The sequence below is a fragment of the Syngnathus acus genome, chromosome 9 (assembly GCF_901709675.1).
Source record: "Syngnathus acus chromosome 9, fSynAcu1.2, whole genome shotgun sequence".
NCBI lineage: Eukaryota > Metazoa > Chordata > Actinopteri > Syngnathiformes > Syngnathidae > Syngnathus > Syngnathus acus.
This window is the reverse complement of record NC_051094.1, coordinates 12581864-12594940: the sequence shown is the minus strand read 5'-3', so window position 1 is coordinate 12594940 and position 13077 is coordinate 12581864. Positions and strand designations below refer to the sequence as shown.

The following is a 13077-nucleotide window of genomic DNA, read 5'->3' as shown; positions in this document are numbered from 1 at the left end:
ATCCAGAGGTTCATTCAATGTCGTCCATCCTAATGTCCCTCCGAGATTAGTGGCTAAAATGTACACAAACCCTTCAAATTATCAAAAAATGTTATTTTTTAGTGTATAGCAGGGGGTTTCAACTGGTTTTGTCCAAGGGACCACCATTATAACCAAGAGGCAACTCGGGGACCACTGCTTTGGCAGAATATTATTTTGCTTTGCACCGAAGGATAGACCTATAGGGGCTATTTATTTGCATCTGTAAGTCTATTTTGGGAATCTCAGCTACATTTTACATAATTTGGATGGGTAAATGATTCACAAAATTAGCTGGAAAATGAAATAAATCAATTTGATTTTTAAAAACTTACAATTATTTTCGATTTTCAATTATGCGGACCACCTGCAATACCGCCGCTGAATACTGTGGTACAGTATTGAACAGGTTTATCAGATTTGTGGTTTGGCTTGATAAAAATAATCTAACAATAACCATCTTAAAAATCCAACAAACATCAATTTTCTTTCATTTTATTATACAAAAAAACTATAGCACAAAACAGGTTACAAATAAACGAAACTCATAAGATTGATGGGAGGGTTGGCATTGTCAGGTTATGCTTCATCTTCATCACTATCATCATCTGGTTCATCTTCAAATGCTCCTTGTACCATTGAACAACTTAAAATAGCTTTGCGAATCTGTTTCTTTTCTTCTGCAATTGACCAAAACAAACAAAATGACAATCCTCAAGCCATGGATGCATGTGAGATAACATATCAGCGGCTGTGAACCTTTAACTCAAGGTTTTCAAAAGGAAATATAAAAGGTCAGGAATCACTGCTTTAACCCAATTTATTGCATTTAAGAGACATTTCTACCATGCAGCGGACATCTATAAATGTAGTGATCTGACATCATAGACAACTCACAAATAAGACCACACGGAGAGGTAATTAGCAATGTAACAATATTAAAACCAACAACAATTTAAAAACAAGTATCACAAGGTATTTACATAAAGGCCTACAACTATAATTTTATCAAAGGCTTGCCTTAAATGATGAGACTTACCTTCATTTTTATAATTTGGGAGCATTCGATGGAGCTGCCGTGTGTTGTAACGTACCAGAAACTTCTGACAAGTTCTGATTGTTCCTTGAGAAATAATAAACTGAATTAACAAAGACAAATGACCTACAAATGTATGTACAGTATGATGGGTAATTTTGCATATTCTTGAAGTCTAAAGGGAATTTGAATTCACGTTAAACATACATTTCAAATGTAAAATGTAGGATGAGTATTTTCTTACCTCCTACGTGCAGACAGTTCAGAAAACATGGGATTTTCTGCCAGCGGGTCTCAATGCTGGTGATAAAAGGTAATGCAGACCACAGCAGTTTGTAGCTCATTTTAGGGAAACGCAGGAATGCCATTCCTGTTTGAGTATTCAGGTATTTCACTGAAAATAAAACAGTATGCATGCAACGTTGTTTTTATACGGTTGCTGAAATTACAGAATGGACACAAATGTATACATTAGATGGAACACCCTGATTTGTATTGCCGCCCGGGTTATAATATAACAAATTAGGATCGAGTGTATTGGATTCCCCAATCTGTTGAATCAATCTCAATTAATATTTGAGTACTAATTTTAACAATTATACCAGAGAATCTTCTGCTGCACATGGCCGCCCCATAGTCGCCGTGTATTCGGGCCACCGCTTCTTTCACCGCCTCGGCGATAGCTTTGTCATTCAGGAGCAACAAACTGTTCCTGTCCGTCACGTTTATCTCACAGAGTAAATACCTGTCAACAAATACACTTTCAGAAACGAACCCACAAAGACAAAATTATACATAAATCATTAAACAGTGTTGTCAATTTCACCTCGATTTCAATCTCACCATCGTTGCTCATTTCTTCTTCTATGAACGCCAACTTCCGTCAACAAAATGTCGTAGCATTGCTAGCTCCGTTGGCGCCGCATGCTGGGCATTAATGATACTGAAAATGAATGTGCGTTACTTTTGTTTCTTATTCACGCGCTGCCGTTAATGTCTGACTTTTTAGGCAAATGCAACCAATTGAAGGAAGTAAAACGGGAGGAGCTGGGTAGCAAATCACTCATACCCATTTGGTAACTATGACAACGCGCATCGCTCTTAGCCAACCGCAGTCGTACTTTTCCGTTGCCCATACACGCTTTACGCCATCTTGAAATTGCAGCCGCTATTTGCAAAGACGCTCTTAAAAAGCACAACTATCTGTTTTACCCATACTGCCGCCACGGTGCTTAATATGCACGGTTCTCGGAACAAAGCGGCATCAACACTCGGGAAAGGACACACGGACGCGGACACTGGCACGGAATCGAACCGCAGGGACCGAAAAGCTGTTGGAGGGATGTTAAAGAAGCTCAAGTCGAGGCGCAGTCAAACGGATAAGTGGCCCGTGGTTACAGAGGATGAACTTCGGGCGCTCGGTGGAGATATTTCTTCGGACCACGTCCTCGGACTCCGTGCTGTCACCGAGGGTACGTGAACGGTAGCTTTACTGGCCTCAATGTAGTGCTAGATTTCAAGCACCACCATTGTTTGTGGTGTATGCTAACCGATCTGTATGCTAAGGGGGGTGGGGAGGACGAGTCTTCTGGTCAGCTTCCTTACAGGTGCACAATAGAAATGCGATTAAGTGTTATGCTCTCTTAAACTCAAAACAAAACTTTACATTTGCAGGCAGAAAGTGTAACCAGAAGCTCCATCCATTATCTGAACCGCGGACCCTAAAATGTGAATTTGGCATGCGGTGTTAAATAAGATCTACACATTAGTTTTGAATCTGATCTTACATAGTATTTTTGTTTGTGTTGCCCCTTTTGGGGGGGAAAAAGACGCCTCAAAAATAGCTGCTAAAATGCACCGGTCTGTTGGAGTTTGATAACTGCTTTCAACAGTTCTATATCATTGATGGTAAAACCATGACTATTTTGTTGAAAGAACCTATTTAAAGAAAACTACAAAATTGGAACTTTGCTCATCACTCCCGAGTGACTCACATTGCCTCCAACCATGGGGTCTGTCATTAGAGCCTCAGCTAATGCCTCATTGTTTTGGCCTTTTCCTGCACCAGACAACAATGGTGTTCCTTCCCTCTTCAATCAGTGTGCATGGTTAAAGAGCTGCAAGCCTATACTATACAATGCCATTTCTTAATCCATTGCCTCAATGCCCCGAGAAAACTGTTGTGAGTGACGCAACAGGAGAAACGTGTCATTTGAGCATTATGTCAAAATTTAAACTAATATCTCGTTTCCTTTTGCAGACTATCTTTGCAAACCCGAAGATAATATCTACAACATCGACTTCACCCGTTTCAAGATCAGAGATCTTGAGACTGGCACAGTACTGTTTGAGATCGCCAAACCGCCCAACAGTGGTAAATGATGTTTTCATTGACTTTACCAATTGACGCATTAGTTGTGTGATTATGTAAATTTTCAGGCCATAATAATAAAGAAAATCAAGTGATACACACGCTCAATTCATGGCAGTCCAATGCAAATGTGAACTCAACCTAAAGACTAAACTTGTACGGGGAAAATCAAAAACAATAACTTAAATTTTTCCCCAACTTTGTTGATGACATGTTGTCCATCAAATTCTATGAATAGAAGTGCAAATATCTACTCAAACTCTCAAAATAATGCCCTGCTGGTTCATTTGAACAATGCTTGTTTATAGCAAGTGTATTTATTTATCTATTTATTCATTTATTTATTTTTGAGAGGACCTTTCTTTCTTTTACATTTCATTTCACCTTATTTGACCACTTACTCTTTAAAACATCAGGGGGATGTTTTAAAAAGTAGAATAATAAATTACAACAAGTGTAAATTGCAGAGAAGGTCTGTTTCTGTATTACAATGATAGTTACATGATTACATTAGCGCAGCTATTATTCTTATCGCAAAATGACTCATTCCTCTGTATAATTTGGTTTGCTAACAGCTAAACTGGTTTTGTCTGACAGGTCCTGTCGAGGCTGAAGAGGGAAGCGGAGATGTTGACGTCAGTGCTGGGCGCTTTGTGCGCTATCAGTTTACACCAGCGTTCCTGAAACTACAGACTGTAGGTGCCACGTAAGTGACCAGAACTTTGTTCCCGCTCAACTAAGCACTATCGTCAGTGCTCCAACAACAAATCTGTGCACAACTCAAGTGTGAATGAACTCAGCCTCTCTGTTTCCAAACGTCAGCGTGGAGTTCACCGTCGGCGATCGGCCCATCAACAATTTCCGCATGATCGAGAGGCATTATTTTCAGGGACGCCTCCTCAAGAACTTTGACTTTGACTTCGGCTTTTGCATTCCTAATAGCCGTAACACATGCGAACACATTTACGAGTTCCCACAACTTCCAGACGACCTCAGTAAGTCCTGTTTCTGATTTGAACAGAGCCTCAATAAGACATAATGTTGATTGATATGTTCTTCCCTTTTCCAGTTCGCCAAATGGTGGAGCACCCTTATGAGACCAGATCGGACAGTTTCTACTTTGTGGACAACAAGCTCATCATGCACAACAAGGCAGATTATGCCTATAATGGTGGTCAGTAAGACCTCAGAGGACAACTGCAATAAACCCAAGAGAAGGGATTTGTTTTGTACCAATCTTATTAGAATTAGTCCCCACCCCACCCCACCCCACCCCTTCATCAACAGAATCAACATCGATGCTTTCTTGAATCTGTTAAGAACCTTATGGGGATTTGTGACACACAGGAAAATTCAGTTTGGCACATAGGTTCAATGTATGCTGTGTGCACTGTTTGACTTTAGCGAGTTAGTCGTGTCTCTGCTGGAAAGGGACAATCACAGACCTTGAGTCATAAAGGTTATCCCACAACTTGATAGTTTCATCGTGTTCTCTCAAAGTCAAGTCAAGTTTATTTGTATAGCCCTAAATCACAAGAAAGTCTCAAAGGGCTTCACATGCACAAAAAATTGACAATTAATGACTCAAGTTACATTTTCTCATCTGACAATTGCTCCTCTTTAAGAATATGGAGCGCTGAGTAGACATATAGTATTGTTTGTGATAGGTCTTTTTCATTCACTCTTAAACATGGTAACATTTTTATATTGATGGGACTGTTGTTTGGAATATTTAAGGTGAATGTTCTTGATATAACATGCTTGGTTTATTTATATCCTGTAGTATAAACAACTTTAAGTTAAAATAAAGTTCTTGACATCAGGTGTCATGTACATCCTGGAAAAAATTGTCAAACAGGAATTCTTTGGTGTGCCTGAGACTCTCATGCCTTTTTTTTTTAATTCATTCATTACTATTTGTACAATTCTAATTATTTTCCCATTTCAACCCCAAAAATGAAAGACGGTGTCTACTTGGACGGCAGTACGAATGCTCACACTGAAAATATTTAGTATTTTTTCAAGTTAAATAAGCAAATGTCAGTTGTTCAAAATATGACTAGCAAAATATTTTGACTTTTTTTTTTTTTTTATAAACATTCATTGAACAACTGTATGTGCCTTTCATCCCGATGTTCATTGTGAAAGAAAAGTAATTTGTGAACGAGGCTACAGTGAGCTGTCTTCTGATGGCAATATTTTTTTAAGATCATGTTGGAACTCTATGGAGAAAGGAAAATAAATAAAATGTTTCATCAACTCAATGATCTAAAATTGCGCAGCTGTAATAATCTGTCAAAGCATTATTTATCTGTTGTAGTGTTTTTTTGTTTTTAAATTGGAATACATAAAATGGGGAAGTATCATTAGCCATGTCTGGTTGAATTGCTGGTTAACAGCTCTGGTATTGAAGACAGGTAAGAAATTGTCAGTTGTATTTCACATGAGCCGTTGATTGTTTTTTTAAGTGCTCAATGGTCATGTTTAAAACAGCACAAAAAGATCAGATTTGGGCTTTGAAAATATATTGTAAATAAATAAAAAATGCATTTACAGTGTCTACTCCCAGTGGTTTTCACCCTTCATTGCATCTACTTTGCAATATTTAGGCTTCTCATACTTGGCGACTCAACACAATTTTCGTGTAATAACTTCAAAACTATAACTGCAATTTTATTAGTCTTAATATTCAAACCTTCGTCTGCCTTTTATTCATAATTTTGCATACATAACTACTATAATGGTTTATTTTAGGATCTGTTAAACTACGTTACCCACAATTCCATATAGCAAACAGGAAACAGTTCGGCACGTGTGTTTATCATGGCGGGCAATACCATAAAGATGGTGAGTTTAGCGAATGACACCAGTAGCAGCGACGACGAAGCGCTCAAACGATGTCAAGAAGCAGTTTGGGATGCACCAAAAAGTGGGACGAGTGGTAATCTCTTTTTTTGTTTCATCGTAATGTCAATATAAACGTTTAACAGATTCCAACGCGACAGCTTCAAGACCTGCTAGCCTACTTGAAATTGATTTCAGCAACACGGATGAAGATTTTGTTGCGATTCATAATAAAACGAACGTCATTGATTGTGTCTCGCTCATCTGCTTATGTCTGTCTATTTCTAGGAAATGGCAATGCGAAACATTCAAAACGGTAAGTTAATCATAAAACCTGTGCTCCCTCATTTAACCTTCATGTTTAATGACTCGCTTTCCCCAATCTCAATATATTACGGTACATAAACAATAATAAGCAATGGAAACTGGCCTTGTACGATATACGATGCATAATTTAAGTTGGATTTTATATGTTATAATGACTATTATAATGCTGTGGGTGGGAAGCATTGTAGTTGCTGAGCATGAACACGATGGCAACGAGCTCCAAGTCACCCAGGGGTTTCAAAATCATGTCGCCAAAAAGTTGGGACAATTTCTCGACAGGTAAACTAAACGTTCTTATTTCTCTCAGCTTCCAATCAGTATAGTATGATTAAAAATTTAATCCACATATTTGACTTAGTCGTTTGACAGAAATCCAGATTGACATAACCTGTAAGACACCAGAAGAATGTGAAGATGATGACGGTAAACTTCCGCAACATTTCTGCATGCATTCTATGAATTCTGTATGTTTTTTTTAAATGTAATATTTTTCTTTCAGGATTTATTTTGTTCTCCACATCAGTCCCAGGACAACCAGCTGACGATCCCCCTTCCGCCGTACGACGAAGGCCTATTCCCAGCTCAAGGTTTGTATTGTTACATTGTTATTATTGTTCATTATGTTTGCAAGACATTTTGTTGTTGATGGAGCCAAGGAATAAGCAGACTGAAACTAGAGTGGATCTTCAATTCAAAGTCCATTAAATATGGATATGACCAACATTTATGGATAGATATGCCTCCAAAACTACACAAATACTCAGTGTAAATGTATCACAAGAGATTTCTTGTGAGATAGGGAACAGACTGAATAAGATTTCTGCTCAATAATGCAACTATTCACATTCTTTTTGGTCCAGTGACAGCGATAGTGAGATGGAAACAAGGTTGAAGGAGGCCGCTGTTTCACTGGTAGATCTCTTACCCTCCTCGGCACTTGTTTCATCACAAACGGCAACAGCACCTCCTCAGCCGGAAATTAAAAAGAAGAAATCGTCTGAGACGGATGAAGACAATGTTGATAAAAAGAAGAAAAAAAAGAAGAGGAGGAAGAATGCTGAAGATGCTGGAAGCAAGGATGTGGACTGTGACGGATCTCTTTGCGCTCAGAACAATGGTGAGCATGCAGGCTCAAAGGAACATCACAAAGTCAAACGGAAAAAGAAACTCAGAATGTGACTAATGGGACTGAAATGAAAATGCTTCTTTCTATAATGTCAGAGCATAAAAGAAACACGGTTAAGAATGTTGTCCCATGTTTGTAATTGTCAACATATAGTGTAAAATGCTGTTTAATACTATTGCTCAGTTTGTTACAAGATGTTCAAAATGTGTTTATAAAATGCATATAATATTGAGTTCACATTTTAAGTGAATGAGCAATTTCCCAAGATTATAAAAAAGTATTTAAATATGTTTTTTTTTTGTAAAATTTGTCGCTTTTCTGCATAAACATAAATCAGAGTTTTTTTTGGGGGGGATCCTTTCTTCACAACCAACATTCCAAACAGCTCCTTGGTCACGTCGGTGTTGGCGAGGCATTGCTCGGGCACTGCACTACTGTGCTGGAGAGACCATTTGTGCGGGAATGTAAGAGCTAATGTCTGTTGGTGAAGGGGCCAGGAGGTGAGACTGGTGACTGTCGGTTGTCTGGGAAGTGGGATACATTTCTGGGCTCTGGCTTGATGCTGTTGACAAATCATGACATTTATTTTTTCCCCAATTAAGAATCACAATCAGAATAGAACATAATACTAAAAAGACAATTCAAACTGCCCCAACCTTATTTTTACCATCAGCTAGTAGCAGTAGCCTGATTAGGTGATTGGGAAAACTGATGTGACCTTTTTGCCCTTGTAATAAGCCTCAAAGTTCTCCAGCTTTGTTTAATACGACTCACGACAGATGGAAAGTCCCATGTCACAATTCAACCTGCTGCGTACCTGGTACAGGTGTGTGAGCCTGCAGGTGCAGAGAACTTTCCTGTAGTGAAGGATCTGTGTGCTCCTCTGGATCTGCTGTCAGAATCTATCCCCCCAAAAAAGTGGTATTTGCGACATTCTGGTACACAGGGATCGTTCAGGTCATGCTGTCGTGTACTTGAGGCAAGTCACCTGTCTGACTGATGCAAGGCTGGTTAGTGTCCCCAGACTGCTACTGTCAGTGATGACCATGGCTTGAGACAGCAGACTGGACGAATGGTACTGAGGTGAATCTGTCTTGTACACTGCAATTAAAAGCAGAATGGCATGCCAGTTTCCTTCAACTGCGTGTACTGCTGCACTCTTACTGTGACTTGGCAGCTGTGCCATGGTTGCCATGAATGGACTGGCACCCATGTGACTCTGGAGCTGCTGTTGCATTGGCTGCTGGGCGTGAAGCTGCTGCTGGAAGGAGATTGGCTGCAGAGTCGTGAAGCCACCGCCCATGTTGTTAATGACGGGTACCGTTTGAGTTTGCGTTGAAGCTAGACCTGAGAATGAACAGAGGAGTGTTAAAAAGAATCAAGGAAGTCATTTAACACTTTAAGGGTAGAGGTTACCAATGAGAAGTGAGGACTCTCCTAGACTCATAACGCTGGGCAGAGAGGCCATGATAAGGCCTTGTGAGGATGCAGAAGAGGAGGACAAACTGTGCAGTGAGGTCAGAGTGCTTACAGGCGGCAGTGGGCCTCCACTGGAAACCTAAAACCAGATGGCCGGCAACATGATCGCTATGGCCACCAATTAGTCAGCAACATGGGAGGTGGGGGACACAGAACACGGGACGCGCTCTCACCAGTTTGGGGTGGTGGCTCTCAAGGAGTGTGTGGCTTGGCTCCAGCTGGACAGGACTGGCCACAAGACGCCCCACACTTTCCCCTCCGCTACCTCTGACTGAATTCAGGTTGTCGCATTGGATTTGATGGCTGTATTTGGCACCTGGGATGTAACAGAAAGTCACCAACCAAACACCTTTTGTCATCATGGACATGTGTATTATTAAATAGAGCACTCTAAGAAAGACAAATTTACACTCAAGGTAAAACTAGTTCATATTACTGAGCTCTGGACTTGAAGAAAGGTTGGGGTTGGAAGAAGAAACCGAGTGGCTGGTGAAAGGACCATCGAGAGCCAATTTGTGCCGGAAGGCCTCCTCTTTTCGGCGGTTGGCAAACCAGTTGTACACCCTGACCTCAGTAACCAGGTTGGAGCCCAGGCCAGCAAGCTGTGAAGGGGACACCCCCCTCTGCAAACATTCTGCCCTGGGGGAGGAAGAAAGACTGAGTTGAGCAAAGTCAAGTCAAAAATCTTTTTCGCAATAATATGCACTCCGCTAGTTGAAGCATGGCGTTCTGATTAATATTTATTCATATTGATTATGAACGAAGGGGTAAAATAAACCCGTTTTTATCCATCTTCGGAGGCAGCCAATGAGTGCCAAGTGACTCGGGTAATGATGGTACCAGCCACGGACTTGGATACTGGCCATCTGGAGAAGTGAAGCCACCGGCAGCCATCTTACGTTGCCACCTATGTCGAATTCAGTGATTTCCCTGCCACATATTCACTTTATTTTTTATCTCTACAGCGGAGATGCCATCGTGTATAGCGTACGGTTGAACCAATAAGTCTGTGAAAAGCGCGCTACATCTAGGATCCAAAATAGCTGCCTACTGTTTTGACAAGTGGGGGCGCATAGAACATATTGCCAAGACAGTTTTTGACTTGACTTCCTTGTTAATGCCACATTGAATGTGGTGCAAATCTACCCTTTCACCTACAGAACATATTAATTGTATAAAAACACCACTTGTGTGTGCCACCTGTTACACTCCACCACCAATCCGTCTCTCTCCTCCTTGCTGGGGTTTTTTTGTCGTTCATAAGCGTGGAAAAGGATCTGTAAGGAAGCAGGGCCCCATTTGAATCTGTTCCTCCGTCCCCTCCTGGAGTCTTCACCTGGCTCCTCCATAGACGTGAGCCCATGTTTGGCATTGGTGAATTCTAGCAGATAACGGTTGCACACGTTTTTTTATTTGCACTCTCAGAGAATTTGAAATGACACATTATGGTTCTTGCAGCTCTCCAGCTGCTTGTGTACTCACGCTGGCTGATTTCACACTGCTTCTTGACGTACCAACTGTACAATGCAGCTCTCTTCTGGTTCTTCATCGGCGTGCCTTTGTTGAGATGCTGGGAGAGATGCGACTGATTGAGGCCTGTGGACTCTACCACTTCTCTCTGAGGGAGATTGTGTTGCTGCATGTAGCTTTTCACCATTTTTGCAACATGCCACGGGTCCTTCCTGTTGGAATCAGGCATACAAAATGACCGTGGACTGGTTGCTATTGTCGATTATAAGTCACATGCACTATAACTATTTACATTCGCAATCACACCGTCAGGCAATTTCGAGTCTTAGATCATGCATGTTTTTGTAGAAAGAAACCCACGCAAGCACACAGAGAACATGCAAACTTATACTAATGCCACACAGGAAGGGCTGATTTTCTTTTCAATCCATTTTTCTGTCTAGTGCTTGTTTGGATTGTGATTTGTGAATGTAGCTGAGTTTTACCTGACATTTTTACATATCCTTTACCCAAATCTGAAATATTTCAGCAGGCTGTTTTATATTTTAAGAATATTGAGGATCTATAGACTTAAAGAGAAAGAAGATAATTCTTGCAACAGCTGTCAGACGTGATCACAAGTTGTCCAGGAGCATTATTGACAGAGAGAGATAAGCGAAAGCACACATGAGCAAAGTCCAATTGCTTCACATCAGCAACAAAAATGGCTTAAACATACCAGGCATGGAAAGCCTTATTTTAAAGTTGCTCAAATTAAATCAGTAATAATTAAAAAATGTACAAGTAACACAAATATGAGTGGTTCTATAATGGCATTCGGTTTGAAGATAAATATTATCCTTTATACAGTATTGTTTTTTTTGGTTTTTTTAAATCAACAATTCCATTTTGAAATATTGTTGTATTCAATGTTTCAAGCAGACAACATATTAGAAGTCAGTTATTCAAATGTGGAGATAGCTCACATTTCGCAACGCAAACATTGACTCAGGTCCAGCCCTTCTCCATTAATATTCACCTACATACTATGTGAGTAGCTTATTTATTAAGAAATGTTCACAGAATAATGATGGTGGTGGGTAATTAGTAACTAGCAAAGGAGGAACCCTCTTTAAACTGGCTTCAGCCGTCAGAGTGACACAGATGGGCAGGAGCAGGAGGGAGCATTTGGGAAGAGAGTGGAACCCAGCTTGGGAGGTGTCCCTCAATGAATATTTGTTCTCAGCTAGAAAAGCGGCATCAAGACATTTTCAAGACATTTTCCTACTCTTTGGGAGGAAACAACTCTGTGTGCTGAAATCTACTTACTGCAGGAGCCGCTCCACTTCAGTCCTCAGTTTGGCTGCCTCCTCAGGAGGAAGCTTTTCCAAATCTCGGTATATGGGTGGATTTTCCATTTCTCCCTCCTCGGAGCTCTCCTCGTCCCCCCTCTCTCCCTTGTCGGTTCCGTTCACCCTGTCCCGCTCCAGTTCCCCCATTGCGTGGATCAAGACATCTCGAGACAGGCCCGATTCCAGCAGGGCCCAGACCAGCTGTTCCTGAAGGGCCGTCAGACGGCTGGACCTCGCCACGGCTGCCCTTTCCTCACCCTCCATTACTCTGATGCCTTACCTGCTCTGGCTTTGCAAACAAACTCTCTCCTCTCGTGCTGCTTACACACTGCAGAGCTTTGCCATATGGACAAAGATAGGCGTCATCGTATCTTCAGTTAAGAAAAAAAGTCTCAGCTTCTTTCTATCTTTTTCTTGATATTTGTCTCCCTCTCGGTTAATCCTGAGCTGCCTGGTTTTAGCTCTCCACCTGCTGTTTAGCTTTCAAAGGTCAATTTTCTTTTTTTTTAACCTTCTTCCTCTTCACCGCCTCCCCCCCTGCCTTGAACTTTGTCCCCTCTCCCTCATTCCCCAACGGTGACTAAAGTGCACTTTACCAAACAATTAGTCCAAAGGAAAACAAGCAACAATGATAGTCTCCAGTTGAAGAGGCAGCACATTCCCTCTCAATGTAACAAAGTGATGTAAAACCCCCGTACTAATACAAATAAAAGCACAACTATGTAACTACACAGGGCCTTTATCCCATTTTTAAGATATGAATATTGAAAACTATAGTAGTTGTGGGATAAGTTTCCACGTTGCAGTTTGAAAACATTTGAGACAGCAAATTTAACCCCTCCTGGTCGTCACTAGAGGGCAGTATTGAGCCGCCCATGCGTCAAATGATCCTGGAAGTTTAGCGCGTCATAATCATTTTAATAATATACAAATAAAAATACAATAATAATAATATACAAATAAAATCATAAATGATAAAATAATATACAAATAAATAACGTTTTCACATACAGTTTTGCTGATCAGTTTAGTAGGCCTACATCTTGTCAGGATTCGTAAAATGTGTATCATTAAT

At 40.6% G+C, this 13077-nt stretch overlaps 4 protein-coding genes across 4 annotated transcripts; 2 read left to right on the top strand and 2 right to left on the bottom strand.

Moving 5' to 3' along the window:
* Window positions 1-479: 479 nt before the first annotated feature.
* Window positions 480-2037, bottom strand: pop5 (POP5 homolog, ribonuclease P/MRP subunit). The gene is made up of 5 exons (XM_037257896.1): window positions 1881-2037; window positions 1657-1799; window positions 1299-1448; window positions 1058-1141; window positions 480-698 (listed from the first exon to the last, which is right to left on the bottom strand). The coding sequence occupies exons 1-5, from the start codon at window positions 1898-1900 to the stop codon at window positions 598-600; spliced, it is 498 nt and encodes a 165-aa protein (XP_037113791.1). The 5' UTR covers window positions 1901-2037; the 3' UTR covers window positions 480-597.
* Window positions 2038-2162: 125 nt separating this feature from the next.
* On the top strand, window positions 2163-5750 carry unc119.1 (unc-119 homolog 1). Its single transcript, XM_037257886.1, has 5 exons — window positions 2163-2526; window positions 3315-3428; window positions 4023-4131; window positions 4248-4420; window positions 4495-5750. Exons 1-5 carry the CDS (start codon window positions 2292-2294, stop codon window positions 4605-4607), a joined length of 744 nt encoding a protein of 247 aa, XP_037113781.1. The 5' UTR covers window positions 2163-2291; the 3' UTR covers window positions 4608-5750.
* Window positions 5751-6229: 479 nt separating this feature from the next.
* c9h12orf43 (chromosome 9 C12orf43 homolog) lies at window positions 6230-8010 on the top strand. Its single transcript, XM_037257887.1, has 6 exons — window positions 6230-6366; window positions 6558-6585; window positions 6777-6875; window positions 6955-7019; window positions 7096-7183; window positions 7457-8010. The coding sequence occupies exons 1-6, from the start codon at window positions 6249-6251 to the stop codon at window positions 7773-7775; spliced, it is 717 nt and encodes a 238-aa protein (XP_037113782.1). The 5' UTR covers window positions 6230-6248; the 3' UTR covers window positions 7776-8010.
* On the bottom strand, window positions 7836-12934 carry hnf1a (HNF1 homeobox a). Its single transcript, XM_037257847.1, has 10 exons — window positions 11980-12934; window positions 10684-10883; window positions 10402-10582; window positions 9638-9840; window positions 9375-9517; window positions 9139-9280; window positions 8887-9069; window positions 8711-8823; window positions 8540-8624; window positions 7836-8284 (listed from the first exon to the last, which is right to left on the bottom strand). Exons 1-10 carry the CDS (start codon window positions 12264-12266, stop codon window positions 8154-8156), a joined length of 1668 nt encoding a protein of 555 aa, XP_037113742.1. The 5' UTR covers window positions 12267-12934; the 3' UTR covers window positions 7836-8153.
* Between the last annotated feature and the right edge of the window lie 143 nt (window positions 12935-13077).